The sequence below is a fragment of the Typha latifolia genome, chromosome 6, assembly GCF_019914945.1.
Source record: "Typha latifolia isolate L0001 chromosome 6, TyphaL0001v2, whole genome shotgun sequence".
Lineage (NCBI taxonomy): Eukaryota > Viridiplantae > Streptophyta > Magnoliopsida > Poales > Typhaceae > Typha > Typha latifolia.
The window spans coordinates 12,546,335-12,573,850 of record NC_133091.1 but is presented as its reverse complement, the minus strand read 5'-3'; the positions used below and the strand labels follow the sequence as shown (position 1 = coordinate 12,573,850).

The following is a 27,516-nucleotide window of genomic DNA, read 5'->3' as shown; positions in this document are numbered from 1 at the left end:
ATTTAAATTTTGATTAACTTAATTATTATTTTTTGTTTCTTTCACGATAGTGATAAAAAAGAAAAGAAAAGAAAAAGTAATTAGCCGAAAAATAAATGAGGCATAAATAAAGCTAGTAGACCAAAGTCCGCGTGTAGCGCCGCGAACCACCCGGCGAGTCGCACCTTTTTCCCACCAGCGAATAAACGTTTCCCGCTCAAGAATAGTAGCCAACTTATTCCGCCTTTTATTCCTCTTCTCCCATTTCCAACGTCCTCCATTCCGCAGTCAATGCCATCCAATTCTCCACAATAGAGAAAGGCAAAGCAGCACCAGCAAAGCGGAGGAGAACCAGCGAAGAAGACAGAGACAAAAATGAATGCTCTCTGCTCTCCTCTGCTCCTATTCCTTATCCCAGCTATAATTTTATTCCCGACCATGGATTGATCCAAATCCATCGTCACCTGACCGAAGGAAGGGATACCCAACGGCGTACAGGAATAGCTACAACTCTTCTCTTCTTCCTGTACGCCAAAAGAATGATCGACCAAAAAGCTACATTTTTCTCAATTGGGTCCTCTTCTATGGCAATAATTTCTAAGACCCATCTCACATTACTCCTCATCTCCCTCTCCCTGCTCCTCTCCGGCGTCCGCATCGTGAATGGGGCGGGCGGTTACAAGCCGGCAGATGTGATTCTACTGAATTGTGGGTCGTCGGCCGACGGCACTGACGGTGATGGCCGGAAATGGGTGTCCGACGCCAAGTCCAATTTTCTCGCGGCCTCGTCGAAGTCGGCTTCGGCTAACGCCGTATCGCAAGACCCGTCGCTCCCCTCGCCGGTCCCGTTCATGACTGCGCGGGTCTTCACGGCGGAATCCACCTATAACTTCTCCGTCGGCCCAAAGGATCGACATTGGGTTCGTCTATATTTCTATCCATCTACTTATAATGATTTGGCTCCTAACGCCTCCTACTTCTCGGTCTCCGCTTCCGGTGGCATCACTCTGCTTCAAAATTTTAGCGCCTTCATCACCACCGAGGCGTTGACTCAAGCCTATATTATCAAGGAGTATTCCTTTCCTCCTTCCCCTGACGGCATTCTAACTCTCACCTTCACGCCCTCGGATAAGCACAAAGGCTCCTACGCCTTCGTCAATGGTATCGAGATCATCTCGATGCCGGATATTTACAGCGAGCCGGCGACGTTGGTGGGGTTCTCCGACCAAACAGTCGATATGGGCGGGGCCACCTTGGAGACTCTGTACCGGCTCAACGTCGGCGGGCAATATCTGCCTCCAGGGAATGACTCGGGGCTGTCCCGGATGTGGTATGACGACTCCCCGTACATCTACGGTGCGGCGTTCGGCGTGACGTACGATGCTGGTGATAAGGCGAAGATCCGGTACTCGAAGGACACGCCGGAGTACATTGCGCCGGCCGGCGTATACAGCACTGCGAGATCGATGGGCCCTGATCCAGATGTCGTCAAGAACTTCAATCTCACATGGGTTTTCCAAGTAGATGCCAATTTCACCTATATAGCAAGGCTACACTTTTGTGAGATCCAATTGACCAAGATCAATCAAAGGGTGTTTGATATCTTTGTCAACAACCAGACAGCCGAAGATGCAGCTGATGTAATGGCAATAAGCTCCGGTAAGTACGTGCCAGTGTACAAAGATTTCGCAGTGTATATGGCAGATGGCCCTGGTGATGAGCAGCTATGGGTGGCACTGCATCCAACGGACGCAACGCAGCCAGAGTTCTATGACGCCATTCTTAATGGATTAGAGATCTTTAGGTTGAATGACACGAAGGGAAATTTGGTTGGACTCAACCCCGAGCCATCTCAGATGCTTGTAGATGCTGAAATGGAGTCGACCCAAGCTGGATTTCAGTCCAAATCTGGCGTCGAAGGTCATGTGATTGGCGAAGCTGCAGGTGGAGCTGCGGCAATTGGCTTGGTGTTTGCCATCTGCTTCGCAGTCTACAATCAAAAGAAGAAGGTCCTCGGCAACGAGTCCACTAATACGTCGGGTTGGTTACCTCTCTATGGCGCGAACACTCACTCAACTGGAAGCAAGTCTACCATCTCAGGCAAGAGCACCGCGAGTAACCATTTGGGCAATCTCGCGGCGATCTGCAGGCATTTCTCCTTCGCGGAGATCAAGCATGCGACGAAGAGCTTCGACGAGTCGTTGGTGATCGGCGTCGGCGGCTTCGGAAAGGTCTACAAGGGAGTTGTCGATGGAGGGACCAACGTGGCTATCAAGAGATCCAATCCTTCTTCAGAGCAAGGTGTCAACGAGTTCCAAACAGAGATCGAGATGCTTTCCAAGCTAAGACACAAGCATTTGGTCTCCCTCATCGGATTCTGCGAGGAGAACGGCGAGATGATCTTGGTGTACGATTACATGGCTCATGGTACTTTAAGAGAGCATCTGTACAAGAGCAACAAGCCTCCATTGTCTTGGAAGCAGAGACTGGAGATCTGCATTGGAGCTGCCAGGGGACTTCACTACCTTCACACCGGTGCAAAGTACACCATAATCCACAGAGATGTGAAGACCACCAACATCCTAGTAGACGAGCAATGGGTCGCCAAGGTTTCGGATTTCGGGTTGTCGAAGACAGGCCCGACGATGAACCAGACTCATGTCAGCACAATGGTGAAGGGCAGCTTTGGCTACTTGGATCCTGAGTACTTCCGGAGGCAACAATTGACAGACAAATCCGATGTCTACTCCTTCGGTGTAGTCCTCTTTGAGGTGCTCTGTGCAAGGCCTGCTCTAAGTCCAGGCCTGCCAAGAGAGCAAGTCAGCCTTGCAGACTGGGCAATGAACTGCCAACGGAAGGGAGCTCTTCGAGACATCATTGATCCTGTCGTCAAGGATAAGATCAGCCCTGAATGCTTGAAGAAGTTCGCCGAAACCGCAGAGAAATGCCTCTGTGATCATGGCGTAGATAGGCCTTCCATGGGAGATGTCTTGTGGAATCTCGAGTTTGCTCTGCAACTGCAAGACAACTTTGAAGGTGGGAAGCCAATTGCAACTGAGGTTATTGAAAGCGACCACCCAGTTGGTAGAGACAGCGAGGTGAGCGAGGATTCGGATAGTTCGAACACAAGTGCAGTCTTCTCTCAGCTCATAAATCCAACAGGACGGTAGAAGAGAAGAAAAGAGGAAAAGCTCTTCTTATTATCATCACTGCTTTGGGTTAAATCAAAGGTAGTATTAATAGTTGGCCAGCAACAAGCATTTAAAGGGGATTGATTAAAGCTCTTGCTCGTTTGGACTTTGGCCTGTTCTAATATCATTCTGTTCCTTATATAACTACTAATTTGTACACAAACAGGATCTCTCTATGGATATTGTGTTTGGAGTTGAAGCACATTCTGATTGGTTCTTAAAGTGCCTGCTTGTATGTATATCTATTTGTTGGTTACCTATGCAATGTTTTGTGTCATCTACTTTATAAAGTTTGTTTGTTATTTCTGGTAGCCTTTTTTTTTCCCATTGTTCCAAGATGATGAATACAATGATACACTTTGTCTCTTATCAAGAATGATGCTTTTAGTAGGTGGTCTTCTGCAAATATACATACAAAGGGTGGTGTTGTAACAATAAATTCAAAATTAGGTGGTTATTTGCAAAAACAACCGTTAAGATTTATAATCATCCAAACTTCCGAGACGTTGGGCTTATATAAGGGGCCTCAACGGCCCAAAGTCTAAAGTTTGGATCTACATAGAAGTGTGTAGGGTTTTATTTCAGTTGAAGTTCTTGAACGAGAGATAGAGAAGATCCCATCGTGATCTATTTTCTCTCGATTCATCTCATGCAGATTAGATCTCGTGCTTTCAGATCGGAGTAATGGCAGTCCCCGATCTCTTCTTCTACCTCGCGATCGCTCTTCTCGCCTCGTCGGCCGCGGCTGACTCGATCCATGGCTGCGGCGGGTTTGTCGAGGTGAGATTTGGATGGATTGAATTCTTGATATAATTTTCGCGTTGGTTCCACCGGTTGGGACTTCTTGATTTAGCTAATCTGGGAACTCCATTGATTCTGATTTCTTGAAATGTGAGTGGTTTTGTTAGGCGGGCTCGGGTTTGATCCGATCGCGAAAGGCTTCTGATGCGAAATTGGATTACTCTCACATCACGGTATGCTCTTAGTTGTTGAAACATACGCTTAGATTCATTTTTCTGTGTTCGATTAGCTGTTGTTAGTTGTATAACTGTCAAGACCACTTGTTGGTAACCGTCCTTATCGCTGAAAGAACCTCCGCTATCAAGAGATGACATTATGAGAAATGTTAATTTCTTCAATTATTGAGAAGTTTAAAGATTGCCCTTTAGAACTGGAAATTTTAGTCAGTCAAAGGAGAATGAAAGAATCTGCACACAGCATAGGAACTACGCCATATAATTTTTCTTGTTTCAAGTGAATGATACCTTCTGATCTATAATGAGTCTTGGACATGATAAGTACACTAAGGCTTCTTCTTGCTCAAATGTCCTGTGCCTTTCTATTTGCTGACTGGGAGAAACATCATTTGTTTTTTTCTTCTGTTGTAGTCTTATATGAAGGAAGCCCATTTAAAACTTTGAATCTATGATATATAGTGGAATGGGACGTCGTACATTTTTCCTAAACATCCATTTGCCTATAATAGAACATAATGTTTCATGCCCGACTATTATGCCCTGAGCATGTTCTAAATTTGACAGATAGTGGTTGCCAACTTTTCTAAATAAAGAAGAATAATTAAGCAGAAAAGAATTGGATCTCTTTAGCTAAATGCTCACCTAATTACTTATTTTTTCAATTTGTCATACTTACATTCTCATTAACCTTATGTTTGGGAATTTTTCTTGATTGAAGTTACCTCTTTTAGATCAGCTAATATTTCAGTTGAAAAGATCTAATGTAAGTTTTACCTTAGGTTGAGCTTTGCACAGTTGATGGATTGGTCAAGGAGAGGACTCAATGTGCCCCCAATGGTTATTACTTCATCCCAGTTTATGACAAGGTACTTGTTTTCCTACATTTACCTTTGCTTAATATTGGCTATGGAAAATGATTTGTGTCATTCTAAATAATTTGTGTTGTTCTAAATGATTTGTGTTATATTTCTAGATACAATGAAACATACTCTTACAAAATTAGGAACACTTTGACAAAGAAATTTGTAAGCTGTATTCTCTTGCACTCAGGATATCATTGGTGATTTTAATGAACTAATATTTACATGCTTCTAGTTCTATGACCATATCATTCATTTTGGATAGGGACAAAAAATCAATTAGCTTCTAGATGGAAAATATCCATGTTATGTTCTCTGCTGCTGTCCTCCAATTCATCATGGATGTGAGACAACAAGGTTCCTTACTTCCTTTCATTTAGATTAGTGAAGGTTGTGACCTTTTTTCTTTTCATGATTACATGATTTCACATCCAAGTTTATCTGCATATAAAAGCAAATTGCAAACTGCAAACTATTGAATGTCAAAGTAGCTCAGTCTGAGGCTTATTAGCGTTATTAATCTCTGTGCAACAAATTTTTGAGTTCATAATGTATCTGTATCTGCAAGAGGAAAAATTAACATTTTCTGAAAATAGTACAATAGCAGGTTATTTTAGCTCTTCTATAGGAGGGCTCCAGACTTCCATTTATTCTTCCATTCCTGTTTCTTTAGGAAAGGCATTATTATTGTTGATAAAATATAGCATATAGTTGCACCAAGTTTCCTTCTACTTTCAGTTCAGTGCAATCTTTACTAGGAAAAGACTCTTCTGGCACAAGTTAGCTATATATTTCCATATAGAAGCCAGTGTAGAAATTTCAAATGATATGTTGTGGCACTGCTTGTTTATGAATTTAGTTTTAATTTGTGATGAACTTGAGGAACCTAATGAATGGAATATTATTGGAATATCATGGATTAAATTCTATCCGGTCCCTCAATTTCTGAAATTCTCATGCATGCTTGATGTGGCACAACCTAGAAAAGAGCAACAAGAAGTCAAGAGTTCTATGGCTGCACTCATGTATATGTTCTTTTTATCTTTCTTTCTTCTTATTCTGATTTATCATTGTCGATAACTGGTTTCACAGGGCTCATTCGTTGTCAGAGTGAAGGGGCCTAACGGTTGGTCATGGGAACCTAATAATGTGGGTTGGTGGCACAACTATATGTTTGGACTGATACATTTTTTGCATATGCACCCATCCTATATTCTGTATCTTTACCTATTTTCTAGATTATCTATTTTTATTTGACCTATTCTGCTTGGGGGTATCAAATTCCAGGTGCCTGTTGTCGTTGACCAAAATGGCTGTAATGAAAATGTTGATATTAATTTCCGGTTTACTGGGTCAGTAGACCATGTTCCTTCCATTTAAATTTTTTTTTTCTGTTTCTTTTTGTAAGAGATATGGGCATCTGTTGGCTTTTGTTGAAGGGCATATCTTACTTGGTCCTTTCCGGACTACATATATCTGTAGGTTCATGATATCAGGAAAAGTCATTGGAGCTGTTGGTGGTGGGAGTTGCCCCTCAAAGGACAAAGGACCCTCTGGTGTAAAAGTAGAGTTGTTATCACCCTCCGATGAAAGTATTGCATCTGTTCTCACATCAACTATTGGGAATTATTCCTTCACGAATATTGTTCCAGGTTTGTCATTTTTCAAATTTCCTTTTTTTGGTTTAAAATCAAGAAAAAAGAATCTAACTGTACATGAAGTTGTTGGGCATATGTTATTTTCTTCTTCATATTGTGTGGTTCCAGCTTTGTGCCTTATCTTAATATGTACTGTTTTGTACTCTCAAAAAGGAATGTGTTGTACTGATATTTGTGAGTTGTGACACTCTCTAGCAAGTACTTTTGTTGTGTTTAATTATTCTTCGAGATATTTGGCAGACGTATATTTCTTTCATGATGTTATTTCAAAAACACAACGTGCAATTTTCCATTATAAGTCATCTCAACTTGTACAGGCGGTGGAGCATGTTAGACTATTTCACATAATCCTCAAAGATATATTTTCTTTCCTATTTTTTCATAGCACACAATGATGGTCAGTAAAATAGATTGTAAGGCCCTGTAGTTTCTCTGGGCAGTACTCTACTATCGTCTTATAAAAGGCTGATGTGATGTTCACAGTTGGAAATTCTGCTACAAATTTGCAAACTTGGCACCTCTATGATGGGATGAGGGTTACATTTGTTGAATGATGACAATGTCTTGTTTATAAGTGTTGCAGATCTATTGTCACAACTCACATAATAATATTTCATCTGTCTAATGGCTGTATCATTAGGATTGCAAGGTTAATGAAGTTATTAGCTCTTAGAATCTATTGTTTGTTAGATAAGCACATATTTTGCCAATTTGTGGTAATTCAAGCTTTATGATGTATGGCAGCTAAAAGCCTTTTGATATTCTTGTGCAGGAAAATACAAATTACGGGCATCCCATCAAGATTTAGAAATTGAACTTAGAGGTTCACCAGAGGTTTGGGATTTGTGCTGATTCCTTCACTAGATCATATGGTCATTCCCCATCTCATTCTTAGTATTCATCTACATAGGTAAATTTGGGCTTTGGGAACACAGTTGTGGATGATATCTTCTTTGTACCTGGTTATGATCTTCATGGCCATGTAGTTGCACAGGTATTATAGTAGTTGCATATTCCTGAACATGTATGCACTGATACATTGGTATTTAACTATTTACCTTTACATCATTTTGTGTTTTTCTGATATTAGACTGTGAGTTAGTACAACTGTATATGCTGACATATAAAATTTAGTGATATTAGAGCGAATGCTTTGTGTTCTTATTAGCTATTGTTCTCTCCCATTCATGTGCAAATTGGTGCATTAGTTTTTGCCTCTTTTATTGCTTAAAGGTGTTTTCAGAGCATGTGCGTTATTACTTTCTCTTGGACTATGCAATGTTTTGCGCACGCGCGAGCGCACACAGACACACACATATATATATGTAGTATCTAAGAGACTAAGATCACACTTGCATTTAAAATTTTTCTTATGTTTTTTTAGTTTGCTCTTTTTGGGAAAAGGAAGTCAAGTATCAATACTCAGTAAATTCTATTAAGGTATAGAAATGGTGTCATCATGGCTTGGCATGCCCATGCCAAATTGACTAGTATTGGGCCAAAAATATGCATGCCTAGTCTTCCACATTTTAGTACAAGACTGACAGGCTGGTTGTTGTCTATGGTCAACATGGGAAATTATTAACTGACTGTCTGCACTCAACAGTATGGTTAATGCATTGACACAGTGTACGCTGAGGAGCACGCTTTGATGTAGGTTGAATGGCCATAGATGGCACATTCTCCGCAATGTTTTTCTACTTTGTTTGTATGACTAACCCATATAAAATCTGATTGAGTTGGCTGAGAGTCGCTTTACTTTGTACTTATAAGTAATATGAAGTTATCCAAAGCTTGGAAAAGAGGCACATTGCATCAAACAATGAACCATAACCTCTATATCTTACATATAAAATGTTCCTTCCAATAATATTAATTCTTCAATTTAAAGCAAGATTTCCTTTGGAGAAACTCTTGATGTTAGAGTGTATGAGGTACATGAACCTTCAAATCATAATTGTTAACTAGCATAACTGATAAAATAGTTGGATAGGAGTATGGTATTGATTGGTGGTAAATCTTGATGGGAATTAACCTAGTTGTACTTTTAAGAAAATCTGGCAGCATGAACTCTAATGACGAGTTTTCATCTTGTGAAGTATACTAAAATATGTGATGTCTTTTAAGCACTAAGTATAACTGTTGAACTTGTTAAATACATGGAAAAATTAGTTTTAATTGGATTTTTGTGCTTATACCATATTTAGCCTTATGATTGATTTCTCGGCTTCCTTATTCTGATGATTAATTTACAAGATATAGGTTGTACCTGCTCAGTTTTGATCCGCTCTTAAGTTGTCTTAGATCTCTGTAGTCAAGTACTCAAGTTGTTCTTCCACACCTAGTTTTTGTCAGTTTTAAGAGCTACCAGTTGGTTTTGGCTCACTATTCAGTGATCCTATTTGTACACTAGCATCTGCTGATGTACTTAGTGCATTTTGTTCCCTGCCATACCTGCCTAAGGCTTTATTCCTGCACTCAGGCCAATCATAGCATGTCCACAGGTAACTGCTTGATTTCTAATAGGTAGGGCAGCCTAGCAAAGATAAAGTCAATGAAGAACGGGAGAAACACAGGGAAGAAAGTACTTAGTTGCTGGATTAATGAAGAACAACAGAAGCACGAACATATATTTTCTGCTTCGTCCATTTTATAGAACAATTCTTGAAGCAAGTTTTCTGCGTTATAAATCTGGTTAATAATTGAAATGACAGACCTCTTGGATATCACGAGTCTCAAGCTAACTGCCCTGTGTTAGTTGGGCTACTGCAGTTCGTGCAGAGATTCTAAGTTGCTTCAATGTAAATTTCATTTACGCGCTTTGTTGCTGTTATTTGTAACAAACAAATGCAACACTTTCTTTTGTTTGAAATGATCCACCGTGTAAGAATTTTATAACATTGAATTTTAATGTAATTCTCTTGTGGCAGGGAAATCCAATTTTGGGAGTACACATGTATTTATACTCTGACGATGTGTCAGAGGTTCATTGTCCGCAAGGTTTTGGTAGTGCCCCTAGGCCTGGCGCTCTTTGTCATGCAGTTTCTGATGCGGCTGGGAGGTTCACATTTAAATCAATTCCTTGTGGTAACTATTTGTCATTTTCAGTCGGTTATAATTTTGTCTAGTTAATCCTTTTGTATGTCAGTATATAATACCTTATCTTGTTGTCTATAGTTATGGTTGTTATGAGTTTGTGTGTTAGTTACTTTTCCATATGCTTATAAACATTTACACACTTCATTGTTTTTGGAGAATCTTTGCATAAGATTTGTCCTCTATTCTTCACTTCTGATTTGCCGTATGCGATCAATTTAGTGTTAAAACCATGTGGGCACTTAATTGTTTTTGGTATTGGAATTCTCTAACAGCACACCACTCTCTCTAAAGAAGGATAAAATGGCGATAGAATTTACTCATTTAGTGTAAAGTAATGATTCTCTAACAACGGTTTCTAGTTGAATTTTAAAAATTTGCTGATTTATATTTGTCATGTTATGATTGTTGAACTGATGCCTTTCTAACTTGCAATTATCGTACATTTATTTGTTTCATCTGAATATGGATTACTATGTTTGTTTATAGCATACTTGTTATTCTTATAGCAAACCTCTTGTGTTCAGTTGTATGTGTTTTATTCTTTGTGATATTTTTGTAGGCACTTTTGAGCTTTTACCTTATTACAAAGGGGAGAATACAATATTTGATGTTTCACCTCCGTCAGTGACTGTTTCTGTTGAACATCATCACATTATAGTTCCCCAAAAGTTTCAGGTATCGCTTATTTATTTGACCGGCATACTTTTAAGTTCCTTGGATTAATTCAATGCCATCTGTTGTTCTCCTGTTAAGAATAAATATTGTATTCTGTATGTTACTATTTATTAGCTTAGAAGGTTTAGCTTAAAAGAGTGATGCACCTTTGGAGTCTTGGACCCATTAAGATACTATACTCTGTTTTTTCCTTTCTGAAACTTAGACAGCTTCACCTAAGTATACATTTTAGTTTATTCTAGGTACATTGATTCTTTATTATCCATGTTAGGAACATGGATTTTCTTTATTTGTCATGATGTTATGGTGAATGTCCTCTATTGGCGACATTGCTGGCAGTATTAGGATTCAGCATTGATGCTAAAATATTTATTTCTAGTGCATGAAGAAAGGATTAATGGAGAGAAATAGTAAAGGATAGATAAAAGGGGAAACAAACTAATGATGGCTCTAACCAATGTTTTCTATTGTCAAGCAGAATTGATAGACCCATAGACTACTATTTGCGGACACCTAAAAGATATCTCGTGTTTCTGTTGATCCTAGAATAGAACATGATAATTTCTTGTGATCAAACTAGTTAATGACAAATTCAATGACCCTTGATCATCAATGATAAAAATCTTCAAACAGCCACTGGATGTGCATGTTGGTTGATACTTGAGAAATTTTAGTCTGGATTGAAACTGAACTGGATTGTAACTGGCTGTCCAAAGTGATGTTCATTAGGTCGCATGATTTTGTACTTGATAATTAAACTTCTTTTGTCATAGAATTTACTATTTAGTGGACCTAAGACTTTCTCTGGAACCATATGGTAAGCATTGACTATAGAAAATGTAATTTGAGGAAAGAAAATATATGAAATCTCCCAAAGGAAAAAGATAATCCAGCTGGATATGGAGGAAAGAAAGATAATTCCCTTGGTTCTCATGGGAGAAGTTAAGAACTATATATGAAATCTCCCAGAAAAAAAAATGTTCCTTAAATTTTTGTCATAACTTAAATTTTTTTATATTTTTCTTAGTACTATGTAGAGAGTTAGAGATGTAATAAAATCCAAAGTGTAATTAATCTAAATCTTACAAAGTTTAATATACTATTCCATCAGGACTCTTGTAAATTCATAAAAAACTAAAATATCAAAATTTCTAGTAAATTTACCTCCTAAATCCTAATCAACCAAGCTTGAAAGGGTCCTATGTTTAAGAAGTTCTAAAGTTAACAGGACACTCTAAGCTCTAAAGGATAATGTATATCTTCAAATGAAGTAAATATTGCCATCCTATTCATTACAGAAAATATTTAGTAACAATTAAGTTAGTAAAAGAAAGTATTTTACATCACTCTCCCTCTCTCCTTTCTCTTCCGCTTTTCGATCACTGTTGCAGATCCTCTCCAGTAACCGGAGAGGCAGCAAGGAATCCAGACCATCCATGATCACAATGGCTGCACTGCATTTCCACTACATTACTGTTATTGCATAGATATGGATAGTGGGTAGGGAAGGTGAGGGTCCTTCTTTTCCTTGCCATTGTTGGAGAGCTTCCAAGTTCGTGATTGGATCTCCTCTAATCATGCATAATATAGGCAGGAAGAAATCTGAAACATCGCCCTGATCTTGATGGTGCCACTGTGCTTGCACTGCACTACTGTGATTGCATGGATATGGGAGGTGGTAGGCAGGGATGGTGAGGATCCTTTTTTACCTCGTCACTGTTGGAGAGCTTCCAAGTTTGTTATTGGATCCTCTACTCATGTATAATATATTTGCTGCTACCTCAGAAATACTGTATACCCTGTGGCTATTGTTGCTGACAATTTTTTGAAGCCAGTATCCTACACAACTTTCTTCCTTTATGATTGATATAATCCTAATGGGATATTATCAAAAGTTTTGGCTTTCTACTTTTTTATGTGGAACTCTAATTGGTCTCAACCCTGTTTTGGATTTCATAATGTTAAGTTTGTGAACTAAACAAAAAACAAGGATCCACTTTGAAGGTGGGAAAGACACATATTGATTATTATGATCTCACATATGGACAATTCCTTAATATCCTGCTCATTCACAACACAGTGCATTCTTCATTTGTTGGTCTAAAAAACATTTTTAGAGAGATGGCATTGTTCCTGCAGATAAATTCTTTCACTTAAATAAGAACTACGGCACACAAATGACATATGGATGCCAATCTTGTGCCATTCCTTATGTGAATCCCTTTAATGTGGTGGGCAGGCCATCACAGAGTTAATCTAATATACTAATATCCTTGTTTCATCTGTATGAAACTTTACCAGCGCTCTGCAAGGGGCACAAATATGGACCCATTGCCTTATCTTTTTCTATAAATTTATTTTATGCAAGCACTTAAACTTAAACTCTATGAATCTTGGACAGCACGAAAAGTTGAGTTTGTTGAGATCTGTATTATGGACGATCTTGTCTTGCGGTCTTCTTGTGTTTCTGGGTTTTATAAAATTAGATGTTGGGTATTTTTCAGTTGTCTTTCAGGAATGTAGTTTAATTTATTTGGCCTCTTCATGTGTCACGAAGGTGAATTTACAATAAGAGAAAATGGATTTATGGATATGTTAGACTTATTGTTAGCTCTTGGCTTATAAGCCTTTTCTTGTTAGAAAGACGTTTCTAATATCTGAAAATTTATCTTTTTATTATTGCTTTAAAACAGCATCATCAATCATTTTATTTTTCAACAGGTCACTGGATTTTCTGTTGGAGGCCGTGTTCTCGATGACTCTGGTGCTGGAGTTGAGGGTGTTAAAATTATAGTGGAAGGACAGCTGAGAGCTATGACAGACCATTTGGGATATTACAAGCTTGATCAGGTATATTTCTGTCTTGATTACTTTAATATTGTTTGTATCTTTATCAATTTTATTACTTGGATGAGCTTAAAAGAATTTAACAGTAGTAGCTAGATATGGAAAATCAAAGGTTCTAAGTATCAATGTCAGTCATCAGGGAACTGGTACGTATTGGCCGTCTAGGCCATTGTGTACGGTTTGTTTTAGTTTTGGACTATTTTTTAATTACTTAAATTCTAAAAAATGAGTTAGAAATAGAAAAAATTTAAAAGTTGAGGAAAATAAAGATAAGAAATTTAGATTATTCACATAAGATAATAACAATATAATACAAAGAGTGAAAAATATCAAAGTTAATAACTTAATATCAAATTCCAGATGTATTCAGAAAATATCTGTGTTCATTGTCATCATCAACTCTGCAATAAGAAAACCTCCTATAGATGAGGCTAACAAGTGACGACCATCTTTGCAACATAGGTGAGTGTAGAGGTGTTAAAGGAAAACTAAAAAAGAGTGGAAGGAAGGAGGAAAAACTAGAAACAAAAAGGAAAATAGAGAAAAATAAGAAGAAAACATAAATGTGGTGTTCAAGACATCAAGAGATCAATAATTAATGTCTCAAATTGTATTTAGGTTAGATGCAATTTATGATGTGTTCCACATATAGTCTGCATAAAAGTAAAATCAAGATTTTGTGTTTACAATCGATACTACTGATATAATCTATATGTGTCAGCTATATAGGACTAATACTGCTAATACTGGGCTGAAACCAAGGAAATTTGGTTCCAGCCCTCGTTTTGGATGGATAATGACTGATAGCGATACAAATCGGCCAATACTTTGAACCATGGGAAAAGTATAGTCCCATAGATTTGGAAAAATATTTAGATGTTTTTTTTATCCTTATGGTTAGCTTCTGCCATGTGACTTGATTTACTGCAACAATTTGCATGCTTTGATGTGAGCTTGATAGCATGAACCGCTGATATAGACCGCCTTGTGGCTGGCAATTTGAAACAAGATATGATTTTTTTACTTTTAGGCTGGTTGAATTTAAATTTTGATGGGTTTGAATGAATGGAGTGCTCTTCTCCCTTGCTCTGTTGAGTATTCTTATTACTTTATTTTTTTTTTAGTGCCATTTGGTAGTTTTGTCTTAGATACTTCTATAACAATCTAAAAATGAAACATCCAAGCAGGTTAGAACTCAAGAACTGTTTCTAAATTTATTGGTATTGAGGAAGAAGTATATTTTCTATTTGCATCTATAATTTACTAACTTCATTACTTCATCATAACAATAAGAGATATATATATATCTATAATATTTTGTTTTTCTTTTTTCTAGGTAACATCCAAGCATTATTCCATTTTGGCAGAGAAGGACCATTATAAGTTCAATACTCTGGATAATTTCTTGGTAAGACAATTGTTGATATTATCCCATTCAATTCATTCTTATTACAGTTGTTTCTTTCACATGTAACTAAAATGCACCTGTACATATCCTATTTCTTTTATAATTTGATTATAGATGCATGTGTGTGTTGGTGTTCTATCCAGTTGTTCCTCTTCTACCTTTTAGCTTACCAATTGGAACAAGATCATGGGTTCTTGTTTTTGTCCATTAGGTTTTGCCAAACATGGCGTACGTTGATGATATAAAGGCGGTATACTATGATGTATGTGGTGTTGTGCGGATGATTACTACGAACTCAAAAGCAATGGTTGTCTCTTACTTCAAATGTTTTTCTTCATTCATGAAAATTAGTTTTTAATTTTGTGTCTATTGCTATAACATTGGCCATTTATGGTAGGTGGCAATGACACACGGGCCTGAAAATTTCAAACCTCAGAAGAAACTAGTAAATGAAAATGGAAGCTTCTGTTTTGAGGTACTATGGCTTTGATGGTGCTTGTTCATCTCGTAAACTTCTTTCCTTGTTTCTTGTTAATAGGTCGTGAATACTTTTCTGTACTGCTTTCTCTTTTTATCTACCATGTAAGAATCAAACATATGCTCATCTTTACATTGGAAGTACATCATGATATATTGATCTTCAAATCCTTATTTTGAGTGTAATCATTTGCTTTAGCTTGTCTTTGATCAAACATTGCGCATTTCTTGTAGCATATGCCATATGTTCTACATATTAATTGGTCAGGAAAGATTGTATCACTAAAAAGAAAAGGGAGAGGATCATTACTGTCTATTACTTAAAATTTCTAACAGAGGATCTTGCTTTAGATCTTGGATTTTGTTCCTCAACCCAAGGGGAGTAGAACTCTTTTGACTATGGGTATGTCTAGTAAATGAATTAGGGAACTGGAAGATTGTCACTTGTAAGATTTGGTAGCAAAAATTCTCATAGGATAGATTAGCACAGAGAAACCTGCATGTTGCACATAGAATGAATGTCTTGGGTGATCTTAGGAATGACTAACATATACAGCCTGTAGCTAGAGTACTATACTGCCATCGAAAAGTCCTTCAAATGATAACTAAGGTATTGTTCAGTGACAGTGGTTGGGGCAACAAGCAATTGGTGAGTGTTCCACCTATCAAAGGAGTGGTTAGAATGGTCTCTTAATCTGATTATCTGATTGTTGAGTATAAGGCTGAGAGGAAATATCTCTGTGATAGTGCATTGTGAGACCTTTGGCTGTCATGGAAGTGAATATTATGGGGATAATGTGAACTATTGGCCTCTGTTATTTGGTGACCTGTGATGGGACCCAAAGCTTGGGGGCGTATCCAATTTGGGCTATACTAAGACCAAAAGGGGGTTTGGGCTCGGTTTGGGGCGGGGTGCATGCTGGGTTGATGGCAGATATGGGCGCATCTTGGGCTGTGGGGTGTGAATTCTTGGATGAGTGGTGGCCGGCTGGTGGTGGAAGGACCTAGGTAGAATTAGGGCAGGGGCTGGCAGTGGTGAGGGCGAGTAGGGCTCGGACACAGCAAGTGCTCTTGAGTGGAGATGGGGATGCGCTCGGTTGTGAGTTGCGGCTAGGATGTAGCGGGTTGGGTTATGGTTGCGGCTATGGTTCATTCCTAGCTAGATCTAGTCATTAATTTGGATGGGAAACCTGCCACGAGCAGGGTTGAGTAGGGGAAGGAGGGAGAAGGCCAAAGTAGGTGGGACCTCGGCTGGTTGATGCGCATTACTAGTGAGGTGGCTAGGCTTGGTCGCCGACGGTTGGTCTTGGGCTGGTGGTGGGGCTTCATCCATGTTACATTTGGATCATAGATGGTGGGGGAAGGTAATCACGTAGGACGAATAGGGAAAGAAAGAGGTGACCAAGATAAGGGAAGAGCTCGACTAGAGGGAGGAAGCGCTGTGGCAAGGAGGAGGTTGATGACTAAGGTTAGGGTTAGGTCGAAAGGGAGAAGGAAGTAATGAGAGAGAGAGAGAGAGAGAGAGAGAGAGAGAGAGAGAGAGAGAGAGAGAGAGAGAGAGAGAATAAACCAAATAATTAATCTGAAATGAAATAAGCAATGCTTGACTCAATTGATTCAACTGACCCACTGACTCGGGCTAACTCGGACTAGACCGTAACAACCTGGTGGAGACATACCATACCCGTGCAAGAAATAGCTATATATCTTTGTAAATAGTTGAGCTGCTAGGCATAATGGCATGTTTGGAGACTCAACCCTTCTATTTATCTTTTTATATCTAGAATAATTTGAAACTAATATTTTCAATTTCTCATGAGTCATGACTTCTTCATCTCTTCCTAAAACTAACTTTATTTGTTTTAGTTGATTTAAATCCTTTGTTCCCTGCTATTTTACTTTTTCTTACTACTTTCTTTGCCAGTGTTGCTCCTTTTGCTCTCTTTTAGCAAATGTTAGCAATAATGTATATATATTTAATAATTATTTAGGTTCCAGCTGGTGAATACCGGTTATCTGCACTAGCAGTAGATTCTGAGAGTTCTTCTGGCCTTATGATGTTTTCGCCATCACATATTGATGTAAAGGTTAACAGCCCTTTGCTCAGTGTGGAATTTTTCCAGGTACATATGAGGCCTTAGCTTTTCAGTCATGTTGTCCATTAATGTTGCTTTCATACAAGCAATTTAGAACATCACTTTAACCAAATATCCATATTTTTTCCTTCAATCCAGTCGCAGGTCAATATTCATGGTAAAGTACTTTGTAAGGAGAAATGCAGCCAAAATATCTCTCTCTCACTTGTGAGATTAGTGGGTGGAATTAAGCAGGAAAAGAAGATGATTACTTTGAATCATGAGGGCAGTGATTTCACGTTTACAAATGTCTTTCCTGGAAAATATCAGCTTGAGGTACTTCGCTTATAATAATTTCTCCTGGACCTATGGCTTTAGCTTTATGTTGCAGCTGTCAATTATTAATTCTTTTTTGTTGCCACTTTCTCTATTAATAATTTTTTTTGTGCTTTTTAAGATTAAACAGATCACGCCATCAGCGGCATCTGCAGAGGATAATTGGTGCTGGGATCAGAGCTCTATTGACCTAGATGTTGGTACTGAGGATGTGAAAGGAATTGTTTTTATCCAGAAAGGTTACTGGATAGACATAATTTCCACCCATGATACAGATGCCTATATCCGCCATCCTGATTCTTCTCAAACAGATTTGTTAATAAAGGTAACTTATTTTCTATATGATTTCAGCGGAAGTACTGTTCTTTATTATTGTATTTACATTGACTAAACTTGTACTTTGAAAAACCTGCATGACATCCTGACCTTTTGCATACAGAGAGGATCACAAAAGATCTGCATAGAGGATTCTGGGAAGCATGAGCTTCATTTTGTAAATTCTTGCATTTTCTTTGGTAGCTCAGTAGTTTTTGATACCTCGAGTCTAATGGTAAGGATTCTCCTCCTTTTGACTTTGCATTGTTATTTCCTGTTTATTGTGTATGACCATATTTTTTTTTTTTCTAGCCCATATATGTTAGTGGAAAGAAGTATCTTGTGAAGGGACAAATCCACATTGTTTCTGGCTACCATCATGCTGCTGCTGAATTATCTGAATATATTGTTGTTGATGCATTTAAGAAAGGTGGAAGCCCCGTTGACACAATCAATATTAGATTGGCTTCTGATAAGAGTGGCCAACATGACACGGTTGTATATGAGTATTCAGTCTGGGCAGATCTTGGAGAGGAGTTAATCTTCATCCCGTGGGATTCAAGGTATATAATTAGTCTACCAAATTGGCGCAATTGCATTGCCTTTTCTGATAGAATAATTATGCAATTAATTATTCAGGATAGTGGATGGAAACCATATTTGTATTGGTGAATTTAAATTGCTTACCAAATCACATAATGTACGTGCATTTCCAACTTCATGAATGATAGGGTATGTCTGATTCTTACTCTGCAGAGATAAAATAAATTCTTTTTGTGCTCTGTACATTGTTTGAGAAAATGACCATGTCGCCGCCATGATAGCGCCATGGTGGAATTTACCCAACACTACCACCAATGTGTTTGACAGCCTGCCATGGTGGCTGATGTGCCGGTGGCCAATATGCATGTATGCATGTATCAGTCAATACATGTTTAATAGGTTCTAACATGATGCAACCCAATTTTTAGTGCCGAGTGCTTGATCGTTTCTTTTTCTCGTCTGGGAAATATATCTTATTGTGGTTAAAACAAGATTTTGTCCTAAATTGTTGCTAATATTTGATTCCATAAGATGTTTTAGATATGTTACTAGCTCAATTGTTGGTGACGTGGTTAATCTATGATACACTTATGTATTCTTGCATCTTCTCTCATCTGTACAGTACTAACCAGGAAAAGAAGATTCTCTTTTATCCAACACAGCACCAAGTGAGATTCCTATTGCTTATTCTCTTGCTTCATCTTGTATCACATGGTTTCTATGACTTATCATCTGAAATTGACAGTTTTCAGTTACTGAGAATGGATGCCAAGATACAGTTCCTGCCATTGTTGGTAGAGTTGGTTTATACATTGAAGGATCAGTGTCTCCTTCTCTATCAGGTGTTAATATTAGGATTATAGCAGCAGGGAACAGCAATTATGCTCATTTAGAGAAGGGGGATTTAGCATTTGAAACACAGACAAGTGAAGATGGTTTGTTCTCTGCAGGCCCATTGTATGATGATACCAGTTATAGTGTTGAAGCTTCTAAGGTTAGCATTAACTGAATTTAAATTCCTTTTGTGATGAGACATTTACTGAAAGCATCCATTTTCGTTAAAGAAGTACATTCGTTAATAGAAATATATAAGTTCTACAGTCTATATGTGTATCTGTACCTGAGCGTGATGAGAGGAGAGAGAACTATTGTGAAGTTCCTGAAATATTGTGTAAAATTTGATTTTTTGAACCATCTTTTCTTAACTTTGTCAGCTCCGAAGTGATCGCACATAATTTTCCTGTGTTGCAATATTTTTTTATAGGCATCAGGACCTAATATCAGCGACATTATGAAATATGAATTTTATGAATTTATTCTTTTCTAAATTATCTTTTTAGGGAAAACTGCTTTTACCATTTCAATTATTATAGAATCCTATGAGCTTTTCATTTTTTATTTTATTTTAAGTCCTTTCTTGTTGTAGTCCGACTTCAGCCAAATTTAGTATGGGTATGCCTGAAATGCAATACTTGGATCTTTCTGGGACCACATGTAATTGAAAGGTCTTATATAATTAACTATCTGATACTATTTTCAAATCTATGCAGTTGGGCTATCTTATTAAACAAGTAGGTCCCAATTCTTTTAGTTGTCAAAAGCTTGGTCAGATCGTCGTACGCATCTACGATGAAGAAGAGGCTGAATTATTCCCATCTGTATTGTTATCTTTGAGCGGTGAAGATGGTTACAGGAACAACTCAGTTACTGGTGGTGGAGGAGCTTTTAGCTTCGATAACTTATTTCCTGGAAGTTTTTATCTCCGTCCACTGCTAAAGGTTCTTTTAGCTACAACCAGATCTGTCATTATTCTGTCTTTCTTATGATTTGTTGTTTTGTTGTTCTACTGAATTACCGATCTATGTTAAACGTTTAAGCAACCACTAATGTTAGGATACTCGATGAATTGAGAAATAGTGTTGCAACTAATGTGAAGATAGTTGAATTGAGAAATAATTAATAAAGCATACAAGCTTTATTTAACTTTTTGATTTGGTTCATGCTTCATAGAAATTTGTAGTTTTACTTTAAATTGAATTTTGTGTGAGCATATGAGGGCATCACCTGGTGTGATGGATTGATGGTAAGGCTTGCCTCTTGCATCCAAGAGGTTATGGTTTCAAGTCTTGGAAAGTGAAAACAACCTCATCTAAAATGAAGAGAAGGTTTGTAAACCTTCCTCCCCGGGCCCCATGTAGGCGGGAGTCTCATGCACTTGGATGCCTTTCTTTTTATTTGTATGAGCATTTTTACCGAGAATGGTTAAAGGAGTAGTACTTCTGTGTTATTGTTTGGATTTTAGTTTTCTGATTACCTATTTACATTAATAATAGATGATCTTGTCACATGTGACTGTCTACAATCTGCTTTCTTGCACAGTCCTAATTCTTATTCCACTTTAAACTCTCAATTGATGCTAACTCCTTTCTATAAATCCATGTTTTTGAGTTTTTCTTGTTAACATTATCTAGTGACTTATCCATGCTTTCCCTTAGTGTCCAATTTTGTTCACTTGCTTCATATTAAGCAAGCAGACATACTCCATGGTTTGCTTGTCTGTGTACTCATTGCAATAAACTCTTCACTTTGTGGTAGATATGCCCGGAAGTTAGAAGTGTGAAGATAGCAGACAACTTTTAAGCCTAGACATGGTTACAACTTACAACATTAATGTGGATCTCATGAGCATACTGCTTAGTCATAAATAACTCGCTCTACATTGCATACAATGTATAGACCATTAAAACGATCAGTTCTTCTCATTTTTGTTAAATCTTTCTTGCCTAAATAAAATAGTAATAACTTTGTTGGCAAAGTCCAAGTCTACTTTATGAGGTATTAATCAACTAATTTCTTTTTTCTTTTTAGGAATATTCCTTCTCCCCAGCAGCAGTTGCAATAGACTTGGAGTCTGGAGAGTCTAGGGTGGTTGATTTCCATGCAACACGTGTTGCTTACAGGTTAGTAGAATCTTTCAATGTCATTTACACCTTTGAACATCTGTCAAATAGCCTGAGCACATGTTATGAATTGTTCCTACCACTATGAGCCACAAACTTCGATCTGTAGTTAACATGCAATAGCTCCTTAGTAGACACTGTGATGTTATTTTGATTTACTTTCTTTCAGTTGAAATTTTATTTTTTAAATATTTTTAACCTGATTTCTATTCCTCTATTATGTGTCATTTCATCCCTTCTTCACTTGATCATTGCAGCTTTTTAGCAATAGTAAGTGCATCTTTGTAGTGTTTGAACTTTGAAGACATTACCAAGGAAAACTACTATCTTCTATAAGTCCACACGGACAAGTATACTTGCTCGTGTTTAAACTTCACATTATTTATAGATATACGTTGAATTTTGTGATCATATATTAATCTGTAAGGTGTGGCCACTCGTGTGTAAACAAGAACAGTTCTATACAGAATGAGAAATGTGGATAGTGAAATAACTATAGTTGTTTTCACTATCATACTATGCTACTATCTTGTCATGCAATATTATGCTACTATCTTGCCATGCATGATGTTGGAAGCTCTATTGTTGCTTTATACCATGAAGTTCCATGCCTGCGAGGTGCTGGCACTTGGTTTAAGGATCTTCTCTTGGAGATGATGTGCTGCCGGCAGATCATCTTCCTCAAACAATGCATGGGCAGCTGATCACCTGCTGGAGATGGGTTGAGATTACTGTGTCACCTGTCGGCGCAACAATTATTGTTTAATGCTTCTTCTCGTACACACTGATGTTATATTAGATTCTAGAGTAGGGGTATTGCTTGGTAATTAGTTAGTATTTAACAAAATGGAAAAGTGAATAAGGTGGCATACGAGCCGCTACTGAGGTCTGCATTTATCTCATAGAGGGAAATCCATTTCATAAATTAGGTGTCATTTCTTTGTTCATGATGGGCTTTCAGAGGCGTTAAAATCAATTGAGTAAAGATATAAAATATCCAATGTTATAGAGGAATATATTGAGATCTGAGGTCTGCATTTATCTCATAGAGGGAATTCCATTTTATAAATTAGGTGTCATTTCTTTGTTCATGATGGGCTTTCAGAGGCGTTAAAATCAATTGAGTAAAGATATAAAATATCCAATGTTATAGAGGAATATATTGAGATCGGCAAGTTTGTCCCTGAAACAGGAGAATGCCACGATTGCAAATATCTATTGGCTTAGTTGTACAATTTTTTCTCTCACTACCTAGTAATGATAAATATCATTCTATTTTCATGAAATGTTTGCCTAGTATTGTAGGATAGATGACATTCTAATTTTTCGAATAATATGATATGACAATCTCAATCCTTTGGTATTGAAACCAAATATTCCACAATGTAATTGCATCATGCATATTCTATTCTTTCAACTAAAATTATGTATTTATTTGTAGTGCCATGGGTTCCGTAACATTACTTTCTGGTCTGCCAAAGGAAGGTGTATTTGTTGAAGCACGATCAGAAACTAAAGGCTATTATGAGGAAGCAACAACTGATAAGTTGGGAAAGTTTCGCCTTAGAGGACTTCTCCCTGATACGATGTATTTAATAAGAGCTGTGGCAAAGGGAAAACATGGAGTTGCCGCAATTGAACGTTCTTCTCCTGAATATGTTACTGTCAATGTAAGTATTTTCTTTGACTTTTGTACAGATTCGCAGCTTACATTTGCATCTAACAGTACAGTAAAGACTGTAGTTTTGGGATCATGGATTTTCTTCTATATTCAAGCTCTCTTTGCCTAATATAGTTCAATATCACCCAGATCCTTCTCTTGTGTGGATCAAATATTTTGTAACATTTGTAGTCGGAAGTCCATTCTTGTTGTATATGGTCGAGGTGTAAATATTTTTTTCTCTCTTTTTGGTTCTGAACCAAGGATTCTCAAATTTCTTGGCTTCTCCCTCAAGTAATTTATGTTCTCCCATGCTGGAGAAATATATTATTGAAGTCCTATAGAATTATGAAAGGTCCTAAGATAATGTTTCAGTCCATTTCCACTTATGTTAAAGAACCTAATGGAGCACTAGGGGTACTCAGGTGCTGATGTGAAATTCGACTAATTTACTTTATCTAAAACATGAAGATTTAATTACCCATGAAGTATTTCAGAAAAAAAGCAATTTGTCTCTATTAAATCATTCATGAGTTCTACAGCATTAAAGTGCAAGCTTGTACTGGACCTTCATGGTGTCCACTTTTTTCCATCTTGGACATTTATGAAGCTTCTCATTTGTACAGCCTAGAAAAGGCTAATTATCCGGTGTTACATTGAAAGTATATGCTTCAGCCCTTAATATGAAGATAAAATTATCCATTTGATCTCTGATGCATAATGTAGAAGAGCTACTTCTATCTGGACTTGTCAGGTTGCTTTTGCTTTCTTTAACTGCTTTTTCTGATCAGGTACGGGATGGCATCATCTGTTTCCTCCTGTTAGCAAAACAGATTGTAATATGATCTTAGCTGACAGAATCTCAGCAAGAAACTGGTAGACCGTATTGAACCAACTCATTTACACAATTGATAATTTGATATCAGAAGAAACCTTTGCACCTTATCCTTGAAGAACGAAGATGACTTCTGTTGCTCATCTCAACCTTATTTTTTACTATATGTGGTACAATCATATTAAATACTGCAAAAGACCTCCCTGCCATAATTGATCACATATTTTTACTATGTACACTAATATAGTACTAACCATTTTTTCAGAGCAAGCATTAACTATATGCATGTTTAGTCATACCCAACCATGATTAGTGTGTTCATGGAACAAAGAGATTTTTTTGTGCTTGTTACGGGCAATCCATCAAGTGGACCATTAAATATTACTCTCTCTCTCTCTCTCTCTCTCTCTCTCTCTCTCTCTCTCTCTCTCTCTCTCTCTCTCTCTCTCTCTCTCTCCACCTTCCTGTTAGTTGCTTAGTTACTTATGCACACCAAGAATCTTCTGTAGGCTTATCCTTTTCTGCATGAATTATCAAGCTGTTAGAATCAGGGTAATATAATAACTATGTGTGATCTTGTCACTCTCAGGTAGGATCTGAAGATATCAAAGGTGTGGATTTTGTGGTGTTTGAACAGCCAGAAATAACCACCATAAGTGGTCATGTTGAAGGAAGTGACCTTGATATATTACAACCACATCTATCTGTTGAAATCAGATTAGCCAGCAACCCGTCCAAGATTGAGTCAGCCTTTCCTCTGCCACTCTCATACTTCTTCCAGATACGTGATTTGCCCAAGGGTAAGTACCTTGTTCAGCTTCAGTTAGGGCTTCCATCAAACACTCACCGATTTGGACCTGAGATAGTCGAAGTTGACTTGGAAAAACAACCTCACATTCATGTGGGTCCTCTTAAATATATAATTGAGGACCGTCATCACAAGCAGGTAATTTTATTTTCCTATTTCTACTTTCCAAATAGAGTGGCATGCAGATGTAAGCCAGTCTTCTGCTGAAGAATAAATCTACAGAAACATTTTCTTACTATGTTCCATAATTAGTTGCAGTGGTTCAAATAACACATTGAGCTACTACTATTCATTGTCTGTTATTATTTGGTGCACCATGTTTCATGTTTGCCATACATTGGTGCTGAAAAAAAGCCAATTACCAATCGTAACATCTCCAGGCTAAGGGCCTCACATAGTATATTTTCTAAGTAGATGATCTTATGCGGGAACTGCAGATCGATTGATTCAGCTTCTAAATTGGCACTTATTAGCATGGTGCTAGAGAGTTTAATTTGTTTGAGATATTAAATTTTTCTATATCTTGCAGGAACCAACACCTGCTCCAGTTTTGCCTCTTATTTTTGGACTTTCTTTCATTGCTCTCTTTATCAGTATGCCGAGGTTTGTAGATATTGAGTACAGTTCCTTTTTTTGTCTTATTTACTATCGGGAATTATATGAATGTTCACTCTTTTGTTTCATTTTGATTTCCGCAGGTTGAAGGATTTGTATCAAATGGCTGTAGGAATGGCTCCATTAAGTTCAAGTGGTGTGTCTATTAAAAAGGAAGCACGGAAAGCAATTTTGAGAAAGAGAGCATAATAATACAGCTTAGTCTAGTTGGAACCATCAAGCTTAGCTGACGAATTTATCCCTTTTGTTAATGTATCATTTAGCAGAAGAGTTGCTAATTTTAATGGTAGTGTCAATCCTTAGGTCTTGTATTAAGATTATGTATAAATTTTGATTTCTCGTTCCTTTTTTTAGGAAAAACCGAACAATGTTGGGACAATTTAAAACCTTCACACGAGCCAATAGTGTTTTAATCTCTGGACCCATTAGAACTTGCTGATGGAGTAAGCTACTAGGCATTTGCATGACTATATGATTTCCCTATAGTGCCGTTCTTTGTACTTCGTTAGAGCATCCGTCTCCTGGGAGTTTGCATAAGCGTGTAAATAGTTTTAAAGAATTGAACCTCTATACTGCCTGAAATATTTCTTATGATTTCTTTTAGTGGTGGCTAACACATATAGAAGCTCTAGATGCTAAAAAGATTATGCTTACCTGAAAGCATGACTTAGAATCGAAGTTCCACTGCAAGCGGAAGCATTGAAGAGATCTCTCCCTAAATCTCGGGACGACAACCTAACCAACCTTCTCCTTTCCAAAATCTGTTAGCTTTCAGCACATCAGGGACATGCTGTGGCGATAAGGAATTCATCATTTTGGATATATTTTTTTTTATCTCATGCAAACTCCTGATTTAATTTCCATCTCTTGTGGCTTTAAGGAAGCCAAAGGTGATCTCGTAATCTCTTTACCTCTTTACGGTTGGAGTAAATTCTGTACCTACCGATTTATTAGACAATAGACGTCTTGTATCTTTGTGCCTATTTTGAGATAATATAATTGCTAACGCTCACTATCCGTCACTGTGCTTGCGACCAAGACAAAGACAAATGACACCATGAGAAGAAAAAGAAAAAATACCCATGGAATTTTTAACCAAACTACTCTTCCTAGTTCTGCGAGTTCACAGCTATTTATATTTCGAAGTAGCTGAGCTGAAAAATAATCTATATAAACATTTCTTTTCTAAGACTTAATAAATTTAATAGCGGTTTTCAAATTCTTTTTAAGTGGTTATCGATCGTATAATTAAAAGATCGCTGTCCCAATCATCAGTTTCGCAACTCTAAACTCATATTTAAATTTTGCGATGATTAGATACCTGCTAGAAAATGTTCGACAGATCTAAATTAGTCAAAAACTCAACGCATGACAGGATATGGAGCTCTTGTAATCTTAGAAGGAATGAGTCGTTTATGTGCATTCTTCGATTTTGGACATGCTCTGGTTAAGAAAAGTCCATCAGGCGGTGATTGTAACTCTAGTGGGCATTAAACGTAAGAAGTCTGGAATAACCTGAGGTCGATAAAGATGAATCCTACGTGGAACCAAGTGGGGTTGAATACAACGTTACGTGGATGATCTGGGACAACTTGTAGATGTCGGCTACGCCTAGGTAGTCGTCTGCCGTCTTCGATCTGATCGTATGACATCCTAGGATCTATTCATCGTACTGGCGACCCATTAATTAAAAGAGGAAATGATATCGCATTAACTCCATTTGTGTCACAAAATTTTCAAATGATTTAATCCAAACTCCATATTATTAATTATAACAGTAAATATTACTAGTAGTAATCCATAACCATCCACAATAGAGAAATAGCAACAGTCGTATCTAAATCCAACACTAATCGATTGAGTGACACGGCAGCATCTTAGAGGTCGGTGAGATTTTAGAGAGAGAGATCACTGCATGCTAACTATTCTTTCATAAAAAAATACACACTCACAACCTAAATTTTCCATGAATTTATGGTTCCTTCTCAAAAGAATATTCTGTTTATATATAATACTCTCTTATCTCCTATGCATAGCGTCCATAATCCATCCTAAGAAATATATGTGGGAGAGTATTTTAAAAAAAATTTAATTTGACTCATTTAAAGAAATATATCTTTCCATTAACTTTGTTTAATGTGAGGTGTCATATTGAAAGAAATTCTAAGCAAATGTATATATTTTAAAGGTGCAGAATA

At 37.5% G+C, this 27,516-nt stretch overlaps 2 protein-coding genes across 3 annotated transcripts; both read left to right on the top strand.

Annotated features, from left to right (window-relative positions):
- Window positions 1–454: 454 nt before the first annotated feature.
- Window positions 455–3,369, top strand: LOC140790537 (receptor-like protein kinase ANXUR1). The gene has a single exon (XM_073140658.1). It carries the CDS (start codon window positions 519–521, stop codon window positions 3,147–3,149), a length of 2,631 nt encoding a protein of 876 aa, XP_072996759.1. The 5' UTR covers window positions 455–518; the 3' UTR covers window positions 3,150–3,369.
- A 348-nt stretch (window positions 3,370–3,717) lies between these two features.
- Window positions 3,718–25,731, top strand: LOC140790536 (uncharacterized). 2 transcript variants are annotated; one of them, XM_073140655.1, is made up of 27 exons: window positions 3,718–3,950; window positions 4,079–4,144; window positions 4,927–5,013; window positions 6,100–6,156; window positions 6,295–6,359; window positions 6,490–6,659; window positions 7,438–7,499; window positions 7,576–7,659; window positions 9,596–9,752; window positions 10,324–10,439; window positions 13,161–13,289; window positions 14,623–14,694; window positions 14,906–15,001; window positions 15,092–15,169; window positions 17,163–17,294; window positions 17,406–17,582; window positions 17,704–17,907; window positions 18,022–18,132; window positions 18,210–18,460; window positions 19,063–19,108; window positions 19,186–19,434; window positions 19,991–20,218; window positions 21,309–21,400; window positions 22,842–23,070; window positions 24,485–24,841; window positions 25,233–25,306; window positions 25,402–25,731. In XM_073140655.1, exons 1-27 carry the CDS (start codon window positions 3,855–3,857, stop codon window positions 25,505–25,507), a joined length of 3,591 nt encoding a protein of 1,196 aa, XP_072996756.1. In that variant the 5' UTR covers window positions 3,718–3,854; the 3' UTR covers window positions 25,508–25,731. The 2 variants fall into 2 exon arrangements, with proteins under 2 accessions (XP_072996756.1, XP_072996757.1); XM_073140656.1 differs by lacking the exons at window positions 3,718–3,950; window positions 4,079–4,144; window positions 4,927–5,013 and having other exon boundaries at window positions 6,140–6,160.
- The last annotated feature ends 1,785 nt before the right edge of the window (window positions 25,732–27,516 follow it).